Below are 22977 nucleotides of genomic sequence, written 5' to 3'. Positions count from 1 at the left end.
GAAAGTATATCGTACATTACGTCTTAAAGTACTTCACGTACAACAACATACGTGATTTGTTTTATAACATGCATGATTTGTTTTATAACATGCGTGATTAATGTTTTCAATATGCGTGATTATTGTGTTTCAACATGCGTAATTTTAGATTTTAAGTTACAACGTGCGTGATTTTAAAAAGAACGTGCGTAATTATCTGTCGTATGTGATGTACGTTAAGCCGTAATGTACGTTAACCTTCCTCTCTCTCTCTCTCTCTCTCTCTCTCTCTATATATATATATATATATATATATATATATAATTTCGCAATTTCATTTAATAATTCACCCAATTTCATACTTCACAAAAGAAGATTTAGCTAATGTAATGCATAACACTAGAACTCATATTAAATTCCCAAGAAAACATTAAAGAGAAGCGGAAGTCAAGGAGCCTTCGAGATAGTTCGGTTTCTGTCATGGCTTGATCTTCATCCGGTATTCAACTTAGATATTACCTAGCATGGGATAACATATAAACGATTAGTGTTTAAGTTAAACGACCAAACCCATTTCAAAACAACAAAGAAAACATTTTGTTTGTTCAGGGTTCTCCCGCGCCACATGGGGAAGCCTGGTTTCTCCTGGATGTGTCGTGGGGGAGGCACTTTTCTAGAATGTTACCAGTGTTTTCCAACTTTCCCACACTTAGCGATTTTTTCCAGTTTTTCACCAAGTTTGTACCCAAGTTGGTCCAAACCCAAATTATTTCGCTTAGGACTACTCCTTTCCATCTTTAAACCCAAAATCCACTTTGTGGGCCTGGATTGTTTTAATTTTTCACTACGTTTTTTCGGTTTGGTGTTTTTCCCAAACCGACCAGTTAGGAGGCATTAGACTTTTTAGTTCATGCCTCATATATTCTTGTCAAGGTTTTCCTTAATTTCTCCCAATACCATCTTTCAGTTTGCCGTTTTATCCAATCCAACCCGTTACAAGCAAAGACCATTCTAACTCAATGTTTTTATTTCCCTTATTTGCAATTATGGTTAGTTCCTTGGGCAAACCTTACCATTCCAATACCATCTTTTGGTTTGCCGTTTTATCTAATCCGACCCGTTACAAGCAAAGACCATTCTAACTCAATGTTTTTATTTCCCTTATTATATTTCTCACATTCCCCAACTGGTACTGGTATGAAATCATTTATGTTGAGCGCTTAGTTTAATTTGGGTTTAGACCGACCCATTATGAGGTTTTGAGCATTCAAGTCTTAAATCCTCAAATTTCTCTAATCTTACCTCCCAAACCATTTTCAACGTTAAGTCCTAATTCATCCATAGGACTTAGTTTACACTTTCACATCCATAATTATCTTTCGACATTAAAAAGTAGTTTGGTCAACTTTTGGACAATTATGGCGTGAACTTACCTGTGACTTACCAAATGATAGCTTTACTCATTTCTAGTCCATGAGAACAACTATCAAGGTTTAACTTCTATGTTTTAGCTCCATAGACTGTTTTATCCAATGACAACTATAAGCACCGCTTAGAGATTAGTACAATATAGTCAATAAGTTATTAACTCTCATCAATAACCCTCTTAAGTGATTGAACCCCCATTATGGTTTAATGGGCCTGTTACATTATTAAACAATCATGTTTCCTTTTTTATCTCAATTGATTTAACATAAGCATAAAACCATATAGATTGCAATCGCTCGTAATTTTACCCATTTGACCCATTCATGGCTTACACCATCGGGTCTTAACTTAACAATTCATCGTTTATCGCCAATATATGATGCATTATAACTTTTACCCATTTATGGTTAACAATTCGTCCTTTTTCACCAATATATGATCATTTGACCCATATATGATTTACACCATAGGGTCTTATCTTAACAATTAACCGGCTAACCACATCCGGTTCTTAGTCATTTCAATCTATTGTAATAACCCTCGCTATCAACCAAAATATTTTCCATCACATAAGTAGTGGTTTTATTCCAGAAGGCATAAGCTTTACTTATGTTGAGTCCGTTTGAGCTTCCTTGCGCACTTGACCCGTTTCACATATTCCTCTGCAAGCTCCCAGCTAGTTTTTCAAGAGTTAAGCTATCACAACATATCCACAAGATGATTAGATTAGTCATCCAACATCATATCTATCACACCTTATGGATTTATACAATATTTATCATTCAATTCTATTATAGGACAATTTGATTTTTAGAAGTCAAGCTGCCAATTAACATATATACATACATATACCAACAATTTATTCCCCTTTATTCACATTAATGCAACTACTTGCAGACTCTTAATCACACCTATTAAGTGTGAATTATTCCTTAAAGTTCATATGCATATCTAGAACAATCTGGGCCTCATTATCCGCCATTAGTTAAGCTTTTATAAAGGCCGCATTTTCAGTGTTGCACTTTTGTGAAGCAACTATTCACGACACATTTTGACATCTTTAACATTTAAATCGGCTTTTCATGTTCAAAAGATGGATTATAGGAGACTCAAATACCTTTCCAAGCATGTATAGTACACCTTCTGGCGATTTTTCTATGATTTTATACGATTTTTTAAATATCAGGACAACAGAAAATGGTCCCAAACAGCATGTTCAGAAACTGCATAGCTGCCGAAATCATAAATTTTGACATGTTTAACTTACGAATTAGTTCTTCCTTTCTAAAAGTGAACTGAAGTCATCTCAAAGACCTTTCCAACCATATAAGCCTCAACCTTATTAGGTCCTCGAGTAATTTACTTCTAATTTTTAAAATCAAGGATGTAACATGATTTTTACTCTAATAAAAACTCAGTTAGGCATTTTATTGAACACTTGGTGGACATCATTATTAAATTATCATATTAACTAAATTTGCCAACCAAAATGTTTTTGCAACTCGACAAATTAATACATTCCTTAACATCTAGCTAACACAAATTTTAAGTTATCAAGGTAATTCATCTAATCATGCAAGAGTTCATTCTCTAAATTGTTCAAGTATTTAAACATAATTATTATAACACTACTAGGTTATAACCCGGAAACTTTCCGGGTAGGAAAATTTAATTTACAATAAATAAAAGTATATAAATAACATTTTTAACCTCTAAAGTATCCTCTTTCCCTTATCTACATCAAAGATTTTTAGTTCGGTTTCTTAAAGTTTTTCTAGTTGTAAAGAGTCATAAAAACATAAAAAAGGAAGATGTGTATATGTAATGTTTTTTTTGTATATATAAAGGATAGGTTATAACCCGGGAACTTCCCGAGCAGGAAAATTTAATTTAAACTGATCATAAATGTATAAATGAAATAACAATAACAGTACTAATCAAAAAACGAATTCCAATATAGGTTCCAATTTAGTCAAGTTCTTGCCGGGCCCATTTTGTCACCTCCACTTCACCTTTAAGCAGTTTGAGAATCTACCAGAGGAGGAATTCAATTCAATTCAACTCGAGTTGATAAACTACTATCAGTACCAACGGTGTCAATCAGGTCACCTTGGTGGGCTGCCAGGTTGACTTGTTCAACCTGAACACAACTCACATATTTATTCGTGTCAAAAACATCAACCCTGTCACGGACACACTTCTGATACAAAGCATAGCAGCAAGAGCCATGCACTCCATTTGGTAAACATCATAGTCAACACCCAAAATGGGGTCCAACAATCTTGAAAATTTCCCGCTATTCAGAACTGGCTTTGCCTAAACACGAACAAATTTGTCTTTTTTAACATAAAAACAACCAAAGATTAAAAAGAAAAGCGTATTTGAGTTACATACCCACATAACCAAACTCTCTTCACCCTTTGGATGTCCATTGCTTATCGGCTTCCTTCCGGTAAGAAGCTCAAGAAGCACAACACAAAATGCATACACATCAATTTTCTCCGTAACTTTTCCGTGCATAAAATACTCAGGAGCCAAATAACTACATTGTATAAGTTCATATCCAATTAAGCCACTTTCATATTAATATAATCTAGAGATAAGAATGGAGGAACTTTATGCAAAGTTTTTAACACAAAAATTGGAAGTTGAAATTGAAGATGCAAACCTGAATGTGCCAGCAACATTAGTAGAGGTTATTTGCAGTCCGGTTCGTGTAGCCCATTTAGCAAGACTGAAATCAGAGAGCCGAAATAAGCAAATAACAACACGATCAACTTAAAAAACATTACAAAGTTGGGAATGAGAATTTTAACACAAAAGACAAAACTCGTAGGCTTGACTTTATTCTAAACGGGTTTGGGTTATTTTCACATAATCACCTTCTAAACACCCTATTAATGCAAATAAATGTCAAGATGGATCACATGTGGCTCACATAATCACCTTCTAAACACCCTATTAATACAAATAGGGCTCTCAGAAGGCTTATCACCAGGCCCATAGTCTTTGGTTGTGCTGCTAATGTAGATATATGATCATGAATGTTCCAAAAGACAATTGATTTGTCCTTGCCTAACAATACAACAAACAACTCAAAATTGGATACATAAATAATTTAAATATTTCAAAATATGAATAACAACTTTCTATGTTTCCTTAAGTACTCGACTATCTAAAACCGAGATCCACTTAATATTAACTTGAATTATCAAACATGATAACTATACATGTCATTAGTTAGATTCATAACTTCAAGATCTAATCAATTAAAGTCCAAATTAAACCATCACATTTCCAGCTCAAATGTAACCAAATTTCTCACAGTTACTCAACAAACTCACTATATAAGTACATATTAATGATTTATTCACAATATATGATGTTAAATACACAGTAAACCATAAATTCAACAATACATTCACAAAACTATCAGTCTACTCATAGCAAAAGTTAAACAACACTTGGAACTAACTCGCACTTCTTTGCGCTACAATCCGAATACGAAACATAAACAATGCCGACACTAATCCAAAGACAAAGAAATTATAACAATAACAATAAAAATATCATATACATTACTTACTCTATAGGTTTAAATCAAAACGTACGATTCAGTCACACATTCACACTACCGACAAAAACCTAATCAAATAACAGCATCACAGAGCAATTTCACCGTCAAATCATAATCAACCTAATTACCAGTTGTTCATAGACCAAACTCAAAACATCAAAATCAACTTTGGAGTTGACATCTACATTCAGGTTAACATGTTGTCAAAGACGCAAGGCGCAGACGAGGCACATCGGCCTCGCCCGGAGCCTAGGCGCAAGGCGCAAAAAAAGCGTGGTTTTTTTGAAAAAAAGCGCACATAGAGAAAAAAATATAAAAAATATGTTATGCTTTGAAAATAAATAAGATTCCACATATAAAAAAACTATTATATATGTCATTTAAGATCATGTAGCTAGGGGCTAAGATAAGCAAAACGCATAAATAGTAAAAATAAAAAAATATATATATATATATATATATATATATAATAGACGTAAAAAAATTAATAATATAAGTTTTAATAATAAACACCTCATAATCTAACCATAAACAATTTTAAAAACTAAATATTACTTAACTTTTTATACTTTTTAGGTAAGATGTTAGATGGATTCTGCACTTCTAGACTTCTTGGTCCACTTTTAGGGTCAAACTCTACATTGTGAGTAACTCTTATCTTCAGTCAAGGTCATGTTTCACTGTTCACTGTTTATAAACAGTGCTAAATCACGTTTCATCTCAATTAAATACAAAAGCAAGCATCTTTCTTTTAACCTCATCTCTTTTCTACCCTTCTTCTCTCTTCATGTATGTATCTGAAACAATTCCGGCGAGTTCAGGCTTACTTTTGGCCGGAATTTGACTGGAAGGTAGCCGGAAACTTTTTTTGGCCAAAATTTTGCCAGAAGAGCGCCTGGAGTCGCCTGCGCCTAACACCAAGCGCACGCCTGGATGCCGTTTTTTTGAAAAAAGCCCAGTTTTGCGCCTAGCCTACCACCAGGCGCTATTGGTGCGCCTCGCTGCGCCCGAGCGCCTAGGCGCGCGCTTTTTGCGCTTTTGACAACATAGGGTTAACCAAATATCACGAACAAATTTCAAAATTCTACAAACTCCCAAACTTTTATTTGACATATTAGAAAAATTATTTGACACTTTTGGTAAATTTAGATAGAATTGCAACTCAAATCGACCCATTCATATATAAAAAGGAACTTCATGTCGGTGATTTAAAAATCTCAAACTTTATACTGAAGATTTAACCTTAACTCATATACATAAGCTCCCAATTACAACCCAAACTCTTGCAACGCATCAGCGCCACATATATACATCATAAAAATAAGGAGCGAAGGATTTGTTACCTGATTCACCAATTAATCAAGCGGAGAATGGTGGTTTTGGCATAGAAGGAAGAAGCGGATGAACAAATTTTGATGTATGCATATTACCTTGATCATTAATGGACGTTATTCATGAGCTCACTTCAGACATTGATAAGTCACATCTGATCTATTTAGTTTTGATCTGCATCAGTTTGAAAGTACATTAGTAAAGTAAATCAGATAAGAATAAATTTTTACTCAAATTTGTAAAAACTTAATTTGACTATATTAAACAGAACTGCTCAAGTATGATGAACATAAACCCCACTCAACAATAGTTTCAACAACCCTTAGATTGGAAGAAAGCTTCACTGATGCTGAAACAGTATGTAAGGTGGGTGGAACCGGTCGGGTTCGATGCGTTCGAAAGAGAACAAAAAAATATAGTTGTAATGTATAACCACAACAAATACGCTTTGTTGGTATTCTTTTTACGTTTTTTTAAATAACAGTAACAAAATAAAAAATTGAAAACAAAAGAAAGTGAAGTGCCAGTGAATTCAATTGGTTTCGAGACTACAAATGCACCTCATGACTTGGCGTTTGCAGAGTGACGCTAAACAGCCCAAAAGCCTATTAGCTATTTTTTAGAAAGAAACAAAAAAAATTGCTTCCATTTTGGTCCCTAATATGATGGTGAAACAGAAAACATAAGCATAAAAGCTAATCCAAAAGTATTAAATACTAATTAAATACAAAATTAGGACTTATTATCTACACCTAAACACAATATTACCTGGATATCAAAGTGAGAAGGTAAAAGTTATTCAATTCTCAGATTGCATTCATATGCGTATAATTGAAAAATCATAAAGCGTAAATTAGTGGGGTGTAAAGGGGTCAACCCAACATGTCTGCATTGGAGGTTGCAGGTGATCACCTGCCATCCATCCAATTTGCCACGCGAAGGTTTAAGCAGCACCCCAATCTGAATCGCATATACACGTTCATCACAGCCTCATGTCAATAGAAAAAAAAAGGTCTTATTATCAACACCAACCTGCAACAAATTGCATTCAAATGCATATTATTCATAATCATGTCACAATCATTCATAAATGATAAATCAAAAAGAGTAAACAAAATCACCTGCTCATATTGCACCTATGGTTTACCTACTGATCGATTCTAGCAAGCCATGTCGAAACATAAGAATTGGAAAGTTACCGAGCTCAGGGTGTGTAAAGGGGCCAGCCCGCCATGGCTACAATGGAGGTTACAGGTGAGCACCTGCCATCCTTCCAATTTGGTACGCCAAAGTTTGAACATCACCCCAATCTGAATCGCATCTACACATTTATTACAACCTCATGTTAATAGAAAGTTAGGTTTTATTACCAACACCTGACCACATTATAACATGGACATAAGAGATGTTAGAAAACCAAATTTACCTCAAAATTAATAGTGAATCTCGAGTGAGCATTTAATCGAACACCTGGTGTCAGAACTTCAAATTTTGTACAGATTTAGAGAAGCAAAGTAGTATCTCTTTCGTCAACTCTCACCTCCCATTTTAGTATCACCATCAAACCCTAATTTTTATGTGTCTTTTCAACAAAAAAAATTGAGCAACCATAAACCATAGGAGATACAAAACTTACACAGAAAGAATGGGTTTACAAAAGAATCGCTGACGACGTTATCGATTAGAAAGAGAGAAGCAGATGCTTTGATGATATGCAAAAACAAAAAAAAATGAAACTTCAATGACAATATCCGAAAGAATGCAATAACATATAAAAAATGAAACTTCTTTATAAACGACTCGCTTAAAAAAGCCCTCACTTTTTAAGGCCTTGAATTGAGGCACAAGGCTCACCCTTTGCGCCCTGAGGACGCCTTGCGCCTTTGACAACCATGGTTTAGATTAGGTGTATGAATCATATTACCCGATACAGTTTATTTGGCCTATAAATAATCAGATTAAAGGTTCAAACAATCAAAAAACTAACTACCGCAACTTGAAATCACAATAATTAGATTATCCATTCAGAAACTAAAATACCTGAATTATTATTATCTTCAAGTAGAAGGGTAGTCTGGTTGATTCTCAGGCAAGGCATCTTGGATAGCAGGTACCTGCATATATGCCTCATGCAACCTACCGAGAAGAGGGTACGGTGTCTGGGCCAACCGATACATATAATCAATTTATGATTTCGTGAAACAAAATTAGAAATATGTTAAATTCTCAAGGCATGTTGAAGCAAGACCCTACCATGTCAAAGTTGAACCGCTTTATTGCACCATGGATTTGTGGTGCCAGAAACAAATCAGCCTGCAAAACTTGGAAATTTTAAAAACTTGCTCCTGTCTACACTCCACATGCATAAACTAAGATGTTTGCAATTACTTATCAAGTGGGCCTAATTATAACTAATTCATATTTAGATTAAGTTTTATAAATGATGGACAACAATTGGTTGGGATTCTAGACCAAATCTAAAGTTTGAATTAGTAAAGATCAAATATTTAAGAGAAAATGAATAAGAAAAAAACAATACCAGGAAAAGATCATCCCCTGTGGCGTATTTTCCAACATGACTTTGTAGAAATTTCTCGAGTACTGCAAAGTAAGCCTTATTAAACTGAAATCAACATTTATAGCATATTAAAGTAAATTTTACAATCTACTCATCCTTTTTTGATAATAAATGTAGGAGGCAGCCAAGACACCATCAGGCTTTATAGGATAGGTAAAAAGAGGTTAGGTTCAGAGGCCAATACTTGTTTGTCCTTGTACTTAATTTGATGAAATGATTAAAAAAAATCTGGGTTTTTGTAAACACATTGTGCGGCTGTTAAAACAATCAACATGTTTGGCCCGCTTCCTATTTAGCTGGTATTCCAACTTTATTCATTCGACTGTTACCATCATTTATAACCCGTTTTTACATAAAACAATCACCTGTAAACACTGATTCAAAATTCAAAAAAAAAAATGTTTTACCAGGCTTCAAAGAATGCGAAAAAAAACGTATAAATGGATGAAGTCTTACCTTTTACCTTTTGAAGAGTATTCACCGAGTTTTCTCAAAGGCAAGTCTAGTTCTTCAAACTTTAAGGAACTAAGTATGCTTGTAATTTGATTGTAGTAGCAAAATTATATCGGAAAATAACACTTGACCTTTAAAAAAAGCCCAAAAACTGAATCATACCTTGGTATTGATGATCTTTCAGGAATGAGATTTAGGGATGATGAGAAGGAGATGTATGATGGAAGAAACAGAAACCCTAGATGCGAATGAAGGTTGTGTGTTCTTCGGATTATAAGAAATATATAGTCGAAACCCTAAATTGAGAGATGAAAACCGATGAATCTTAGGGAAGAAGATGAAATCTTGTCATTGATTTGAGATAGAGATGCAGAAGCGTAATAGAGAGGTAGAGAAGAAACGGCAGAGAGGAATCTAATTGAAAATGAAATTAGGGTTTGTGTGGTGGGGAAGAAGCCGTGAGTTTAGAAACAATATATACCCAGGTCAAAATCCGGATCCCTTGTCTGCCCATATAAAGAAAAAAAGACCCGAAATTTTGGAGCCAAAACCAAATTCTAGAGTGCTATGGTGATGCCACATCATTTTCCAAGCCCTTATATCATGACACATCAGCCCTTATTTATCATGTTTATATATATATATATAGATATAGATTACAACATTAATTTGCATTCAATTACTAAGGTTTCATACTATACTCTCATCTTTCATAAACCCTTCAACATCAAAACTCATTATTGCTAAAAGTTTTCCTTGATTTTGGCTAGATTTCTTGATGGATTGAACTAGAGAAACTTATCTCCCTCTCTCCCCAAAATCTCCACACACACACACACATTGTCACCTGGTGTTTTATTATTTTTTTTTTCGCTTTTTACATAATTAACTTTCTATCATGGCCAATATTAGTCCCTTAGGTTTGGATAGTTACCTTGTTTGGACATCCCTTGAATATCTTCTTCTTATTATTCGGCAACCATAATTAACTAGGTTAAGTTTAATTCCTGGTTACATAACTCCAAGCTAATACCAAAATAACGAAATAGTCGGGTGTTATAGCGGCGGCAGATCGTAGTCCGAGCAGCGCAGCGGTAGACTGAAGTCCAATGAGCGGCGGATCGAAGTCGACGATAACAGGAAGGAACCGTGGTTCAATAAGCAACAGACCGAAGGTGGCTTCAACAGTAGGGATCGTAGTCCAATAAGCAGTGGACCGAAGCAGACGACAATAAATAAAAACAAAAGAGAGTGGCGGCGGACAATTATGGTAGTAGGGAGCGGCTTGATGAAGGACGATGGGTCTTCAACTGCAGCCCATGGTAGGGAAGCTGAATATCGACAAGTGAGGTGATCACACATTTACAATCAATTCCTTGTTGTTGTGTGGATGGTTCAACATATGTGACGTAAACACCAAAAACATGATAACCAACACCCAATCAATTTCCTTTTTTTTTCTCTCGTTCAATGTTCAATGCATGTGGCAATCCACAAGACCACAACCAATAGTCAAAACTCAAAACACAATAACCGTTGTTTGGTTATTGAATAATCACGGCAACAACTTCACAACGAAAAAAAAAGGAATATGTTCTTTTACGCATGGTACTTCGACTATGAGTGGTTGGTGATACGAATAAGTGGCTTGAGTCTTCAATCGATAATGAAGCTTTATGCAACAGAAACTAGCAACAGAAAAACGAAAATAGGAGAAGGTAGCCGCCACCCTGTCTAAGGTTCGCACTCGGTGGCGACAACCAGTGTTTGTATTTTTGTAGTGGTGCGACAAAGAAGTTAAAGGTAAACAAAATCCTTAGACTCTAATACCATGTAAAACATTAAAAAAAGCAAATTAATTAATATCGAAGGATTCATAGAAATAAAGCAAATGATACTATAAAACAGACGTTAATTGAAAATGTAGCATTTTTGTTTAGAAAGTCAAACCGACAGAATCGATTTGGTTACGTACTTATATTTTTAGGAAAAAAAAATTAACCAGCATATATTATTAAAGAAACATCAAATTAATTGATAAAGGAAACATGTTTTGAAAAATTATATATTAAAACATAAATAAATATGATTTTAGAAAAGAAAAAAAAGGAAAATAACGTTAAAGAAGAAAATATAATTACAACTATTATAATATGAAAATAATAAAATATTAAAAAGGTATATATTATTTTTAAATTTTAAATCACTATTCGTGATCACTCATATATATATATATATATATATATATATATATATATATATATATATATATAGGGTAGGGATCCTAAGAGAAGTCCACCCTATATGAGAAACTTGAGAAGCATTCTGGACCACACATTTTTCTAAGCATTTCGTAATATACACATATGTATAGTTTAAAATTGACTATATACATATATGTATATTGAGTTATACACATATGTATATAGTCAATTTTAAACTATACATATGTGTATATTACGAAAGGCTTAGAAAAATGTGTGGTCCAGAATGCTTCTCAAGTTTCTCAACTAGCATATCACTTCTCACATGATCCTTTTCCTATATATATATATATATATATATATATATATATATATATATATATATATACCCTATATATATATAATATATATAATTGTGTATATAGTGGTAATATAACAAAACACCAATTGTCTTTTCATTTTCATCAAAAAGTCCGTTAATATAATAATTTTAATATATAAAAATCCTAGCTTGTACATGCCCTTAATCACTTCACTTGTTTTGACGAGAGATGAAACAATAGCACGAATGTAAAATATATAGTATCATAGGGGGGACGGGGGGCTACATGGTGGGACGGTGACCACACGTGGAACACCGCCGTCACCCAACTTCATCACTCGTCAAATAGAAAACGCGTTATAGCCATAACGCGTGAAGATGATTAAGTGATGGGTGTTGTTGAGTGTTGTAAGTGATGGGTATTGTTGGGTGTTGTGCGTGATGGACATTTCCACTAAAATCTATCACTAGTGATGAAATAAAGCTCGATGATGTGGCAGAACTTGATTGAATGTTGTGAGTGATGAGTGTGTGGTGAGTGATGGGCTCCCCGCCCGCCCTAAAGCGATTATTGCTATCTGGAAATGTCACATATATTTAAGGAAACATTAAAGCCCTTAATCTGAAAGTGTCACATATATTTAAGAAGACATTAAAGCCCTTAGGAAAAGTTCTGGTGGTACATGTGGTTGACTGAGGAATCCTGGTGGGTTTCTAGGCGGCCGGAGGTGTTGTATAACTCCAACTTGTAAAATCAAATATTTACCGCTCTTGAGAAAGTTAGTTAAAGAAGAAGTTAGGCTAGTAATATTACTTACAAGTTATAAATTACAATACGAGCTATACAACTCATTCTTCTTGTAAGAAGACGGTTGCAAGTTCACACTTGACCTAAATACAACTTAGCAACATGAAAAGCACACGAAAACAAATAAAAAGTATGTTTTCATACATCTAGTCCCTACACATACGGAAGCACTTAATTAAGTGATAGTAATGCCCCACTTGAAAACATATTTAGCAAGCTGGTTGATCTCATCATCGCTGATATAACCATCTCCATCAGCATCAACATAACGCACCGCGCAACCTGCTTTAAAGCCTGCAAGACGTAATCCAAGACCCTTAAAACCTGCCCTCAGTTCGTTCCGACTAATCTTGCCGTCTCCATCGGTATCAAATCTTCTGATCAGACCCTCTAATTGTTTTTCCGTCAAGGGAACTTCGACCCGCCTAACACGCCACACTTTTCCCATATTTAAAGAAAGATCGACGGCAAGAAGCCTTTGTGTTATTATCAATTGACGAGTAATGCCCAAAGTGGTTTGAGATGTTAAGAGGCTCAACATATATATATGGCTATATTATGGTATTTTTTATCATCAAAATTAAAATATCTAGTCTTTGATTCATCTGATTCTTCTCTTATTTTGGTAGGGGCGGATCTAGGCCACTTTTGTGGGTTCCCGGGAGCCCATTTAGTTTAGAAAAAATGGGAAAAATTATTAAGAACCTCATATGATTTGGAAAAAAAAAATAGTAAGAATCTATCAAAAGAAACCCGGTGAAAAAAAATTTTATATCCTTCACTCTTCACTGTATGTTGGTAACGAATTATGAATGTGGGGGCACCCCACTTCCATATTCAAAACTAGATTGTAATTCATAAGCTTTAAAAGAATTTGTTTTTTCTATTTAAAGTACAAGAAGAATGCCATTAGATGATACTAATTTTATATAAAGAAAGTTTCAAAAATTCTTGTTTTGAATTTTTGATAGATTTTCTTATAACTGATCACTATTTTTTTAATATTTGTCATTAAATTTATCATGTAATTTGCTTTTCTGTAGTTAGTTTACATATACTTAATTTATCATGTAATTTGCTTTTCTATAGCTAGTTTACATAAACTTAACATTAGTTTTATTATAATAATAAATAATAAATAAATTTGTTAATTTAAATATATAAAAAGAGAGTAATAAAAAGTAAGTATTGACAAGATTTAGTATATTTAGTATTAACTTGATATAAAATAATAAAATATAGATTTAGGCCCTTTTAGACTAGTAAATTGTACTTTTCTTTTTTAAGATTTGATCCAAACATTAGGTTTCATCAACCTTTAACACTCTTAGAGGGGCAGTTTGTTTACTTCTTAATGAGCCTCTTAATGGTTCAGACTTCTGATTGGTTCAACACTTAATGGTTCAGACTGTTTGTTTCATGAGCAGATGTCTGAATGGTTAAGACATTTGCCTCTGAATGGTTATGATTTATACAAAGTCTGAATGGTTAAGACCTCTAATCTGAATTGGTCAGATATTTGCCTCTAAACGGTTAAGCATTATACAGGCTATTAATGGTTCAGACCTCTTACTGGTTCAGCACTTAATAGTTCAGACCTCTTACTGGTTCAGCATTTAACCATTTAGATGTTGCTAAACAGCCTCTCAGTGTATTTTATTTTAAAATTTAACATACTTCGTCTCTAGAAGTAAAAGAAGTTAACTTTTCTGTTAAGTCTCTCCCACGTGCCCCTCACGTGAGGGGTAAATTTATCATTGTCCTGGCTTCAATCAACATATAGTAACTGACATACTAACTTAACAACTCCTAAATATCCACATATATCACACCAACCATGAATCACTCGGCAGAAGCATGAGAACAGATGAAACAAAGTGGAATTCCAGATAACTTTCAGCTGCACAAAAGAAAAAAATAATAATAAACATGTTGATTAATAATGAGTTACATTGTGTCAAATCCTCCTATGTAGGAATACCTAGATGCCCTTACACCACCATCTGGGCCTAGCGACGAAATAACAAAAGTAAAAGAGTTAACTGTCATTTTCGTCCATGTGGTTTGGTGGAAAATGTCACTTCAGTCAAAAAAATATTTGCGCAAGTTCCGTCCTCAACATTTTTGAAACATGCCATACAGGGCAGACATACTACAACGTTGCAACGTGTTATTTTTATCTATGTTCGATAGAAGTTTTGTTCAAAGTTGAACAGCTCAAATACAACTAATATTTTTTTTGTACTGTGACAAACCCATCTATAGTGTCCGAACAACTTAAGTAGTGGTACCATTATTTGTGTTTGTGGTTTCTGAAATAAATCGGTACAACACCGATCCCAAATCGACATCGGAAACGGTTCAGTATTAACGGAACCATTACTATTACTTATATTAGTTTGTATAGTTTCTAGTATTTTGGTGCCATAAGCTATAGCGAGTGCAAGTACTGTACTGTTACCGCGATGGGTCAAACCGATACCTTCCCAACAATATCGCTTGATTTTGACCGACAACATTGGTACCGGTTTTGGTACAACGGGACCATTACTAATATTCGTCTTTATAGTTTCCTATACATGTGAAATAAAGTGTAGATATCTCACGACTTTATTTTCTGGATTTTCGTTTTCGGTTGCTATACGAGTGTCATTGTCGTTCTGATATCGTAATAAGCCAAATTGAATTTCCGCTGCAAAACACGAAGGAATTCCACTAATACAGTAATAAAGGTTCTAAGGGCATGAATAGGTGCACCTGGTAAAGATATTTGGTTTGCTGTAGAGCACTTTTTATAATCTTCTTAAAAGTGGTCAAGATGCAAATAGCCCACTAATTTCGTATTTTTTTTTATGATCTTCCACACATCTTGTGTCTTTTTAATATTGGTTTGTTATTCATGTATAAGATTATTGATAGTATACGTAAGCAAAGTGACGGATTCAAAAATAATCAATAAGGGGCAAAATATGAGTCTGATCAAAATGCGCCGAGTTAATGAAAACTAACATATTATGATAAAATAACATTGAACTATTTAATATAAATATTTTTCATAGCACCTTTCAGAAAAAGAATAACATAAAAATAATTAGCACAAACACATAAATTATTTCAATAATCATTTCAACTTGATTGAATAGTTAAAAAATTAAAATTAAACGAATTAAGTAGTTACAAAATTTACTTTCGATGTAAACAGAAGAAAAAAGTTTTACAAAGAATTTTGCTCATCCCTAAAGTTCTAGTTGGAGTGCCCCTACCTTTAGACTTGCATAAAGAAGCATTCCCCTATTTTAAGTATGTGCATCGGTGCCTAGGTTCAGTTACAAGCATTCGATAATCGGTGGTCTTGTGCTTGACACGATCCAGAAATATAGAATCTATCATCAACTAAAAAATGTCCGCATCTTTTATTCCAATAGTAGTGCTTCAATGGTTGAGGCTGGTGAAATGAGTACTCAACAAGTTGGTTTGTATCATTTTCAAAGACATTTACCATAAAACGTGACTTGGCCGGTGGTATGCTTTATTTTCAAGTTATTCGCAACTCGCAAGGGACAAGATAGAAATAGATAGCAGAATATTGTTGCTTTGGGCTTATAAAGACACCATTTAATTTGCAATAGTAAAAGGAGAAACTTAAGATTCATTACTCATAGATTAATCATTGATTCGAACTTGCAATAGTAAAAGGAGAAACTTTAAAGATTCGTTACTCATAAATTAATCATTCTAAGAAAAAACAGTTCTGATACGGAAAATAAAGAACCTAATCTCCGAAAGAATATCGGTGTGATGCCAAAAAATGGTTTGTTAATACATTAAAGCTAGGTTGGGAGATTTGGATAGAGATTAGCAGGTATAAAGTTAACAATTTAATTAATAAATAACTAGTATATTCACTACATTTTATTTCCACTTTAAGATGCCTTGAAGATGTGCCATTTGTAACTTGTAAGGGGCATCTGATCAGGAATTCATGATATGGTGCTCTTGTAGGATGCTTGTTGTTTATTTGGTTGAGATTATTCGCAGTTGGGGACCCGTGATCAATAAATTTTTGGTATCTGTCCAAGTGATACATTAGACAATATGCACGCATAGGATTTGTTTAAAAAGAAAAAGTCTGACCTCTCGAGCAAGCTCATAATGTGACGACCATGGTGATTATAGCGTTTGCAAAGGCAGATGAGATCACCACGATGGCATACGACATAGGCGACTATGATAGGGGATGGTGGTGTTGGTGTTGACGAGGGAGCTAGAGTGCGAGATTCCAATTCCTTCGGTTTTTGGGCAAAACTAAAACCGAAACCGAAATGTCGGTTTTCAGTTTTTGAAAACCGTTCGGTTGCGGTTTATTTCGGTTTCGGTTTTTACACCGGTTCGGTTCGGTATTTCGGTTATTTCGGTTTTTGAAACAAAATTATATAAGATTAAAAATAAAAGATATAATTTAAAATTTAAGAATATTTCTTATATATTTACATCTAAGTTATTATATTTAGCCTTTTTAATTAATAATGTTCACATAAACCTAATCTTATAATCTATTTTTATGTTTCTCTAAAGTTTTTGTCAAGACATTTTCTTTTATAATACTTTGAAGACTATTTAATTTTTATATTAAATTTTGTTATTTGTTGTAGGCAATAAATAAAGCATCACAAGTATAAACAAACATGTTAATGTTTTCATTATAAATACTTAATATTCAAGAATAAAATAAATAATTTCTAGTGGCATGGGCTAAACACTTAAACAACTAAACGTAAAAATATATTTTTTTTTCGTTTCCGTTCGGTTCGGGTTTTTTCGGTTATTGAAAATGGTTATCTAAAAACCAAACCGTAATTTTCGGTTATCAAAAATCCGAAATCCGAACCATCGGTTTTTGTTTCTCTTCGGTTTTGTCGGTTATTTCGGTTACGGTTACGGTTAGGTTATTTCGGTTTTCTGCTCACCCCTAGTAAGGGGCATCTGATCAGGAATTCATGATATGGTCCTCTTGTAGGATGCTTGTTGTTTATTTGGTTGAGATTATTCGCATTTGGGGACCCGTGATCAATAAACTTTTGGTATCTGTCCAAGTGATACATTAGACAATATGCACGCATAGGGTTTGTTTACAGAAAAAGCCTGACCTCTCGAGCAAGCTCATAATGTGACGACCATGGTGATTATAGCGTTAGCAAAGGCAGATGAGATCACCACGATGGCATACGACATAGGCGACTATGATAGGGGATGGTGGTGTTGGTGTTGACGAGGGAGCTAGAGTGCGAGATTCCAATTCCTTCGGTTTTTGGGCAAAACTAAAACCGAAACCGAAATGTCGGTTTTCAGTTTTTGAAAACCGTTCGGTTGCGGTTTATTTCGGTTTCGGTTTTTACACCGGTTCGGTTCGGTTTTTCGGTTATTTCGGTTTTTCGGTTATTTCAGTTTTTGAAACAAAATTATGTAAGATTAAAAATAAAAGATATAATTTAAAATTTAAGAATATTTCTTATATATTTACATCTAAGTTATTATATTTAGCCTTTTTAATTAATAATGTTCACATAAACCTAATCTTATAATATATTTTTATGTTTCTCTAAAGTTTTTGTCAAGACACTTTCTTTTATAATACTTTGAAGACTATTTAATTTTTATATTAAATTTTGTTATTTGTTGTAGGCAATAAATAAAGCATCACAAGTATAAACAAACATGTTTATGTTTTCATTATAAATACTTAATATTCAAGAATAAAATTAATAATTTCTAGTGGCATGGGCTAAACACTTAAACAACTAAACGTAAAAATATTTTTTTTTTCGTTTCCGTTCGGTTCGGTTTTTTTCGGTTATGGAAAATGGTTATCTAAAAACCAAACCGTAATTTTCGGTTATCAAAAATCCGAAATCCGAACCATCTGTTTTTGTTTCTCTTCGGTTTTGTCGGTTATTTCGGTTACGGTTACGGTTAGGTTATTTCGGTTTTCTGCTCACCCCTAGTAAGGGGCATTTGATCAGGAATTCATGATATGGTCCTCTTGTAGGATGCTTGTTGTTTATTTGGTTGAGATTAATCGCATTTGGGGACCCGTGATCAATAAACTTTTGCTATCTGTCCAAGTGATACATTAGACAATATGCACGCATAGGATTTGTTTACAGAAAAAGCCTGACCTCTCGAGCAAGCTCATAATGTGACGACCATGGTGATTATAGCGTTAGCAAAGGCAGATGAGATCACCACGATGGCATACGACATAGGCGACTATGATAGGGGTGGTGATGGTGGTGTTGGTGTTGACGAGGGAGCTAGAGTGTGAGATTCCAATTCCTTTGGTTTAATTCCTTCACAATTTTGTAGGAATCTTGAATTTCTTTACTTTAGTTTGAGAGAATTCATTTCAGTTCCAATTTTATTCATTTCCAACTAAATACGTTTTCATGTAAAATTAAGACTCCAATTTCGATGACTTCAAAAATGTTATAATGATTTTAATTTCATTGAATTATATCGAACCAAACAACCCATAAGTTTTCCTTCCCCGGTACTGTTATAGGTAGAGTTGTTGTAAAGGTTGATGGCATGTGCAAACCTGTAGAAAATGGTAAATCGGAGTGCAACAACAGGAATAATGACAAAGCAGTGAAGGAAAATCTTATTAACCCAAACCAAAATTTACTCCCAAGAACCCTAGATCTTACCAAATGTAAGATCTCAACAAATACAAAATCCTTCAATCAACTGATAAACATAATTAGTTGATCAATCAAAACAGATACAGAAGATCGCACAACAGTATGAGATCATCATCAACAACAACAACAACAACAACTAACAATCTCTAAACAAACTCTAATAGATCTAGAGAGAAATTAAACAATGATCTCAATGAAGAATGAAACCCTAAAGAGCTTGTTTATATATAAGCTCTCAGCATGTTTCACATAAGCCCTTCAACCTTGACCACTTTCCATCGCAACCCTTGAACATTTTAACCTTCAATCCCTTAGTAATAGAACCTACACATTTTTGTCCTTAACAAATGTAACATGTTAAATATGTCATGTAACAAACATATAAAGGATTTATATCATTTCAACACTCCCCCTTCATTTATATGTTTGAACATGTTAACAAGACCTAGTTTTTCACAAATTGCCTCATGTTGAGACACAGAAAGACCCTTGGTGAAAATGCTAACTAATTGAGATTCATAAATGACCTTTTCAGGACTCATAACACTAGCTGACACATTTTTCTCTTAAGAAATGTAAATCAATTTCAAAAGGTTTTATCCTTTCATGAAATACAGGATTAGCAGCTATTTTGAGATAGCTGCTTCACTGTCACGGAACAATCTAACTGGTAAATTACATTTTATACCGAGTTCCCTTAAATCATTTATGATCCACATTAGTTCACAGGTTACAGAGCACCTAGCTCTGTATTCTACCTCACATGTGGACCTCGACACAACACTTTGCTTCTTACTCTTCCAGGATACTAATGAAGATCCCATTAGGGGCCCAAATCTGGTATCACAAACTATACCAAACACCAGTGTCACAACAAACCAAATCAATACCAATCAATACCGAATTCCCACCCATCATGAAAACCCCACCACTATACTCTTACACTCCCCTTCATATTCTCTACTTCCATAAACAAATCAAACCTTACTCTTTTTTTCCAAATCCCCTGTCACCAACAAAGAAACACATAATGATGGAAAACAATAAAACAAGCCCAAATTAATCACTAGAACTATACATGGGCCGAACTATGCAGGCCCAAATTAATATACTGGAACACCAGCAACTACCTTGTATTGTTCACTCTCCCCTTTTCTTCTCGGTAATGGAGTCACCAAACCCCAATCCCTTCACCTTCTTCCACCACCACCTCCTCCGCCTGACCTCCGGCATCACCACCCGCATCGACCAAACCCGCCGTGAACTGGCCAGAAACCTCTTCCAATTCCACTCACGCAACAATTTACCTTCATCAATACCATTTGCTTCACTCTCTAATCACCAGCAAGACAACAACAACAACAACAGTCTTCGCGGCGGTAAACACGCGTTTGACGTGGCGTTAAGCACCGCCAACGTGTCGAAAACGCTCTCCGGAACGGAGCTGTATACTGTTAGCAATTCTGATAACGAGTTTGTGCTGATTTCGGATCCTAACGGACTTAAGTCGATTGGATTGCTATGTTTTCGGCAAGAGGATGCTGAGGCGTTTCTAGCGCAGGTAGAATTGATTGTTTCTATGCGTGCACGCGCTCCCACGCGCGAGATTGAGTTGGCGTGTGTTGATTTGTATGTATGTGTGTGAATTTGCAGGTTAGGTCGAGGAAAGGGGAGTTGAGAGGGCGAGCTAAGGTTGTACCAATTGCGCTTGATCAGGTGATGGTTTTTGAATTTAGGACAGAAATTAGATATTTAGAATTGATTTTTTATTTTATTTTTATTTTATTTTTTTTGTGTTTAGGTTTATATGTTGAAGGTTGAAGGAATTGCATTTCGGTTTTTGCCTGATCCTGTACAACTGAAGAATGCAATGGAGGTTGGGATTTGCGTGTGATTATGTATTCGTGTTGTAGTTTTGAGTGGTTATTAATATGGTATTGTGATTTTGATAGCTGAGAGCTTCGGCTACCAAGATTGGGTTCGATGGAGTCCCGGTTTTTCAGGTATGGAAAATTATTTCTTGAACTGTTTGATTATATATGCATGGTTAACATGCTGTGACCATAGAAAATAGGTTACTCTTGTTAAAGAGGTTAGGTGATCTGGTAATTGATGAATGCAAAATCAGGGCTACTTTCGTATAGTCGAGCAGTTACTCATACCTAGTTACCCGAACCAATATTGTTGTTTGCATTAGTGGAAACTTCCTACACAGACAATGCACACGCAACGCTTTAGATGGTATTTAAGTTCGGGCGTCCTTATGAGTCTAGCATCTTTCATGTCGGCAGACAATTAGGGATTTTCTCATTAGTTTCAATGATCCCGGATCTAAATCATTGCGTTTTATAAAACACTTATGTGCCGTTATGTTATTTCTTTGCACAGTCGGACCTCTTGGTTATAAAGAAGAAAAACAAACGTTATTGCCCTATATATTTTCGAAAGGTTTGTATTTGAATTTTCTTTTAGCATCCCTCATCTGGAGATTTCAAGTAATACGCTTTACTGATTTAAACCCAAATCATGTTGCAAAATCAGGAGGATATCGAGAAAGAATTGTTAAGGGTTCCACGAGGACCTAGAGGACCCGCAATTTCTCAACATATTATGGTATTGCAAACCTTTTTACTTCTCTTCGGAGGTTCATTCACAACATCTTAAACTATATATTGTGTACTGAGTGCTACTTTTTGATCTTACAGGTCGGAAGTCTGGAAGATGTGCTGAAAAAAATGGAGGTACATGTGCCCTAATTCATTTCTCTATATATAATTTGATCATCAAATAAATTTAACATTTACGTTTTGGGTTGCAGATGAGTGAAAAAAATTCAGGTTGGGAAGATTTGATTTTCATCCCGCCCGGTAAAAGTCACTCGCAACACTTGCAGGAAGTTGTTAGCGCGTAAAACGTTATAACTGCATAACCATAAACAGGTCCAATGTAGCTTTTGTCGGTCGTCTTGCAAAACAACAGGTAGGTTTTTTCAATACGCGTCAAACTTTAGATAGAGAATCCATAAAAACATGTATGTTGCCATTCTATTCAGGATTTTGTTACTGGTGACGAATTACCATCTAGAGGATAATGAGAATACCGGGAAAAAGTTCTTATTTTTGCGTATTGGATTGTTGATTATCGAACATGAAATATAGCCGTTGAGTTGAGATTGTAGACATCAAAACCAAACTGGTCTGTACAATGTAGTTTGTTTCTGTTTTTAATTTAGCTTCTGATGATTCTGTTGTATGAAACTGTGTGATGGTGAATCTTTCTGGTCCTAGAATCTCCAGAAGTACACTTGATGTTCCTAAATCATCCAACGGCTAGTTTGCACACCACCCAATGGTCACAACTCACAACCTGCCCCAACACCCGTGAAGACCACCACCTTTGCCATCACCGTGCCCCTTTAGACCGTGGGGTATGGTGGGGCTTGGGTTGGGGGATGATAATAGCGCAACTGAAAATGAATAGCCCCAATCCTCTTGCCAGTTGCCAGTCCTCTAACTGTAGTAACCATGTCCTGAAACATTATCATCAACGCCCCATGTCGATTGCCAATCTGAATCAAAAAGTGGAAATTATTATGCAC

The 22977-nt window shown here is 34.8% G+C and overlaps 2 protein-coding genes across 2 annotated transcripts; one reads left to right on the top strand and one right to left on the bottom strand.

The window, feature by feature from the left end:
- Positions 1–3225: 3225 nt before the first annotated feature.
- Positions 3226–13129, bottom strand: LOC110876691 (probable serine/threonine-protein kinase PBL26). The gene is made up of 5 exons (XM_022124854.2): positions 12879–13129; positions 4354–4428; positions 4076–4141; positions 3802–3949; positions 3226–3723 (listed from the first exon to the last, which is right to left on the bottom strand). The coding sequence occupies exons 1-5, from the start codon at positions 13127–13129 to the stop codon at positions 3559–3561; spliced, it is 705 nt and encodes a 234-aa protein (XP_021980546.2). The 3' UTR covers positions 3226–3558.
- A 7365-nt stretch (positions 13130–20494) lies between these two features.
- Positions 20495–22631, top strand: LOC110879439 (protein TIC 22, chloroplastic). The gene is made up of 9 exons (XM_022127900.2): positions 20495–20940; positions 21033–21095; positions 21181–21255; positions 21332–21382; positions 21768–21827; positions 21921–21992; positions 22085–22120; positions 22198–22358; positions 22432–22631. Exons 1-8 carry the CDS (start codon positions 20545–20547, stop codon positions 22288–22290), a joined length of 846 nt encoding a protein of 281 aa, XP_021983592.1. The 5' UTR covers positions 20495–20544; the 3' UTR covers positions 22291–22358; positions 22432–22631.
- Positions 22632–22977: the final 346 nt, after the last annotated feature.

Source organism: Helianthus annuus, chromosome 9 (genome assembly GCF_002127325.2).
Source record: "Helianthus annuus cultivar XRQ/B chromosome 9, HanXRQr2.0-SUNRISE, whole genome shotgun sequence".
NCBI lineage: Eukaryota > Viridiplantae > Streptophyta > Magnoliopsida > Asterales > Asteraceae > Helianthus > Helianthus annuus.
The sequence above is the reverse complement of the archived record's forward strand: the minus strand, read 5'-3'. Positions and strand labels throughout refer to the sequence as shown.

Coding starts and splice junctions, on each gene's coding strand:
- LOC110876691 (XM_022124854.2), bottom strand. CDS start 13,129: ATGGGAAAAGTGTGGCGTGTTAGGCGGGTCGAAGTTCCCTTGACGGAA. Junction 4,429..12,878: donor CTTGCTAAATATGTTTTCAA/GTGGGGCATTAC, acceptor TATCTACATTAG/CAGCACAACCAAAGACTATG. Junction 3,950..4,075: donor AATGTTGCTGGCACATTCAG/GTTTGCATCTTC, acceptor TATACAATGTAG/TTATTTGGCTCCTGAGTATT.
- LOC110879439 (XM_022127900.2), top strand. CDS start 20,545: ATGGAGTCACCAAACCCCAATCCCTTCACCTTCTTCCACCACCACCTC. Junction 21,256..21,331: donor AACTGAAGAATGCAATGGAG/GTTGGGATTTGC, acceptor TGATTTTGATAG/CTGAGAGCTTCGGCTACCAA. Junction 22,121..22,197: donor ATGTGCTGAAAAAAATGGAG/GTACATGTGCCC, acceptor TTTGGGTTGCAG/ATGAGTGAAAAAAATTCAGG.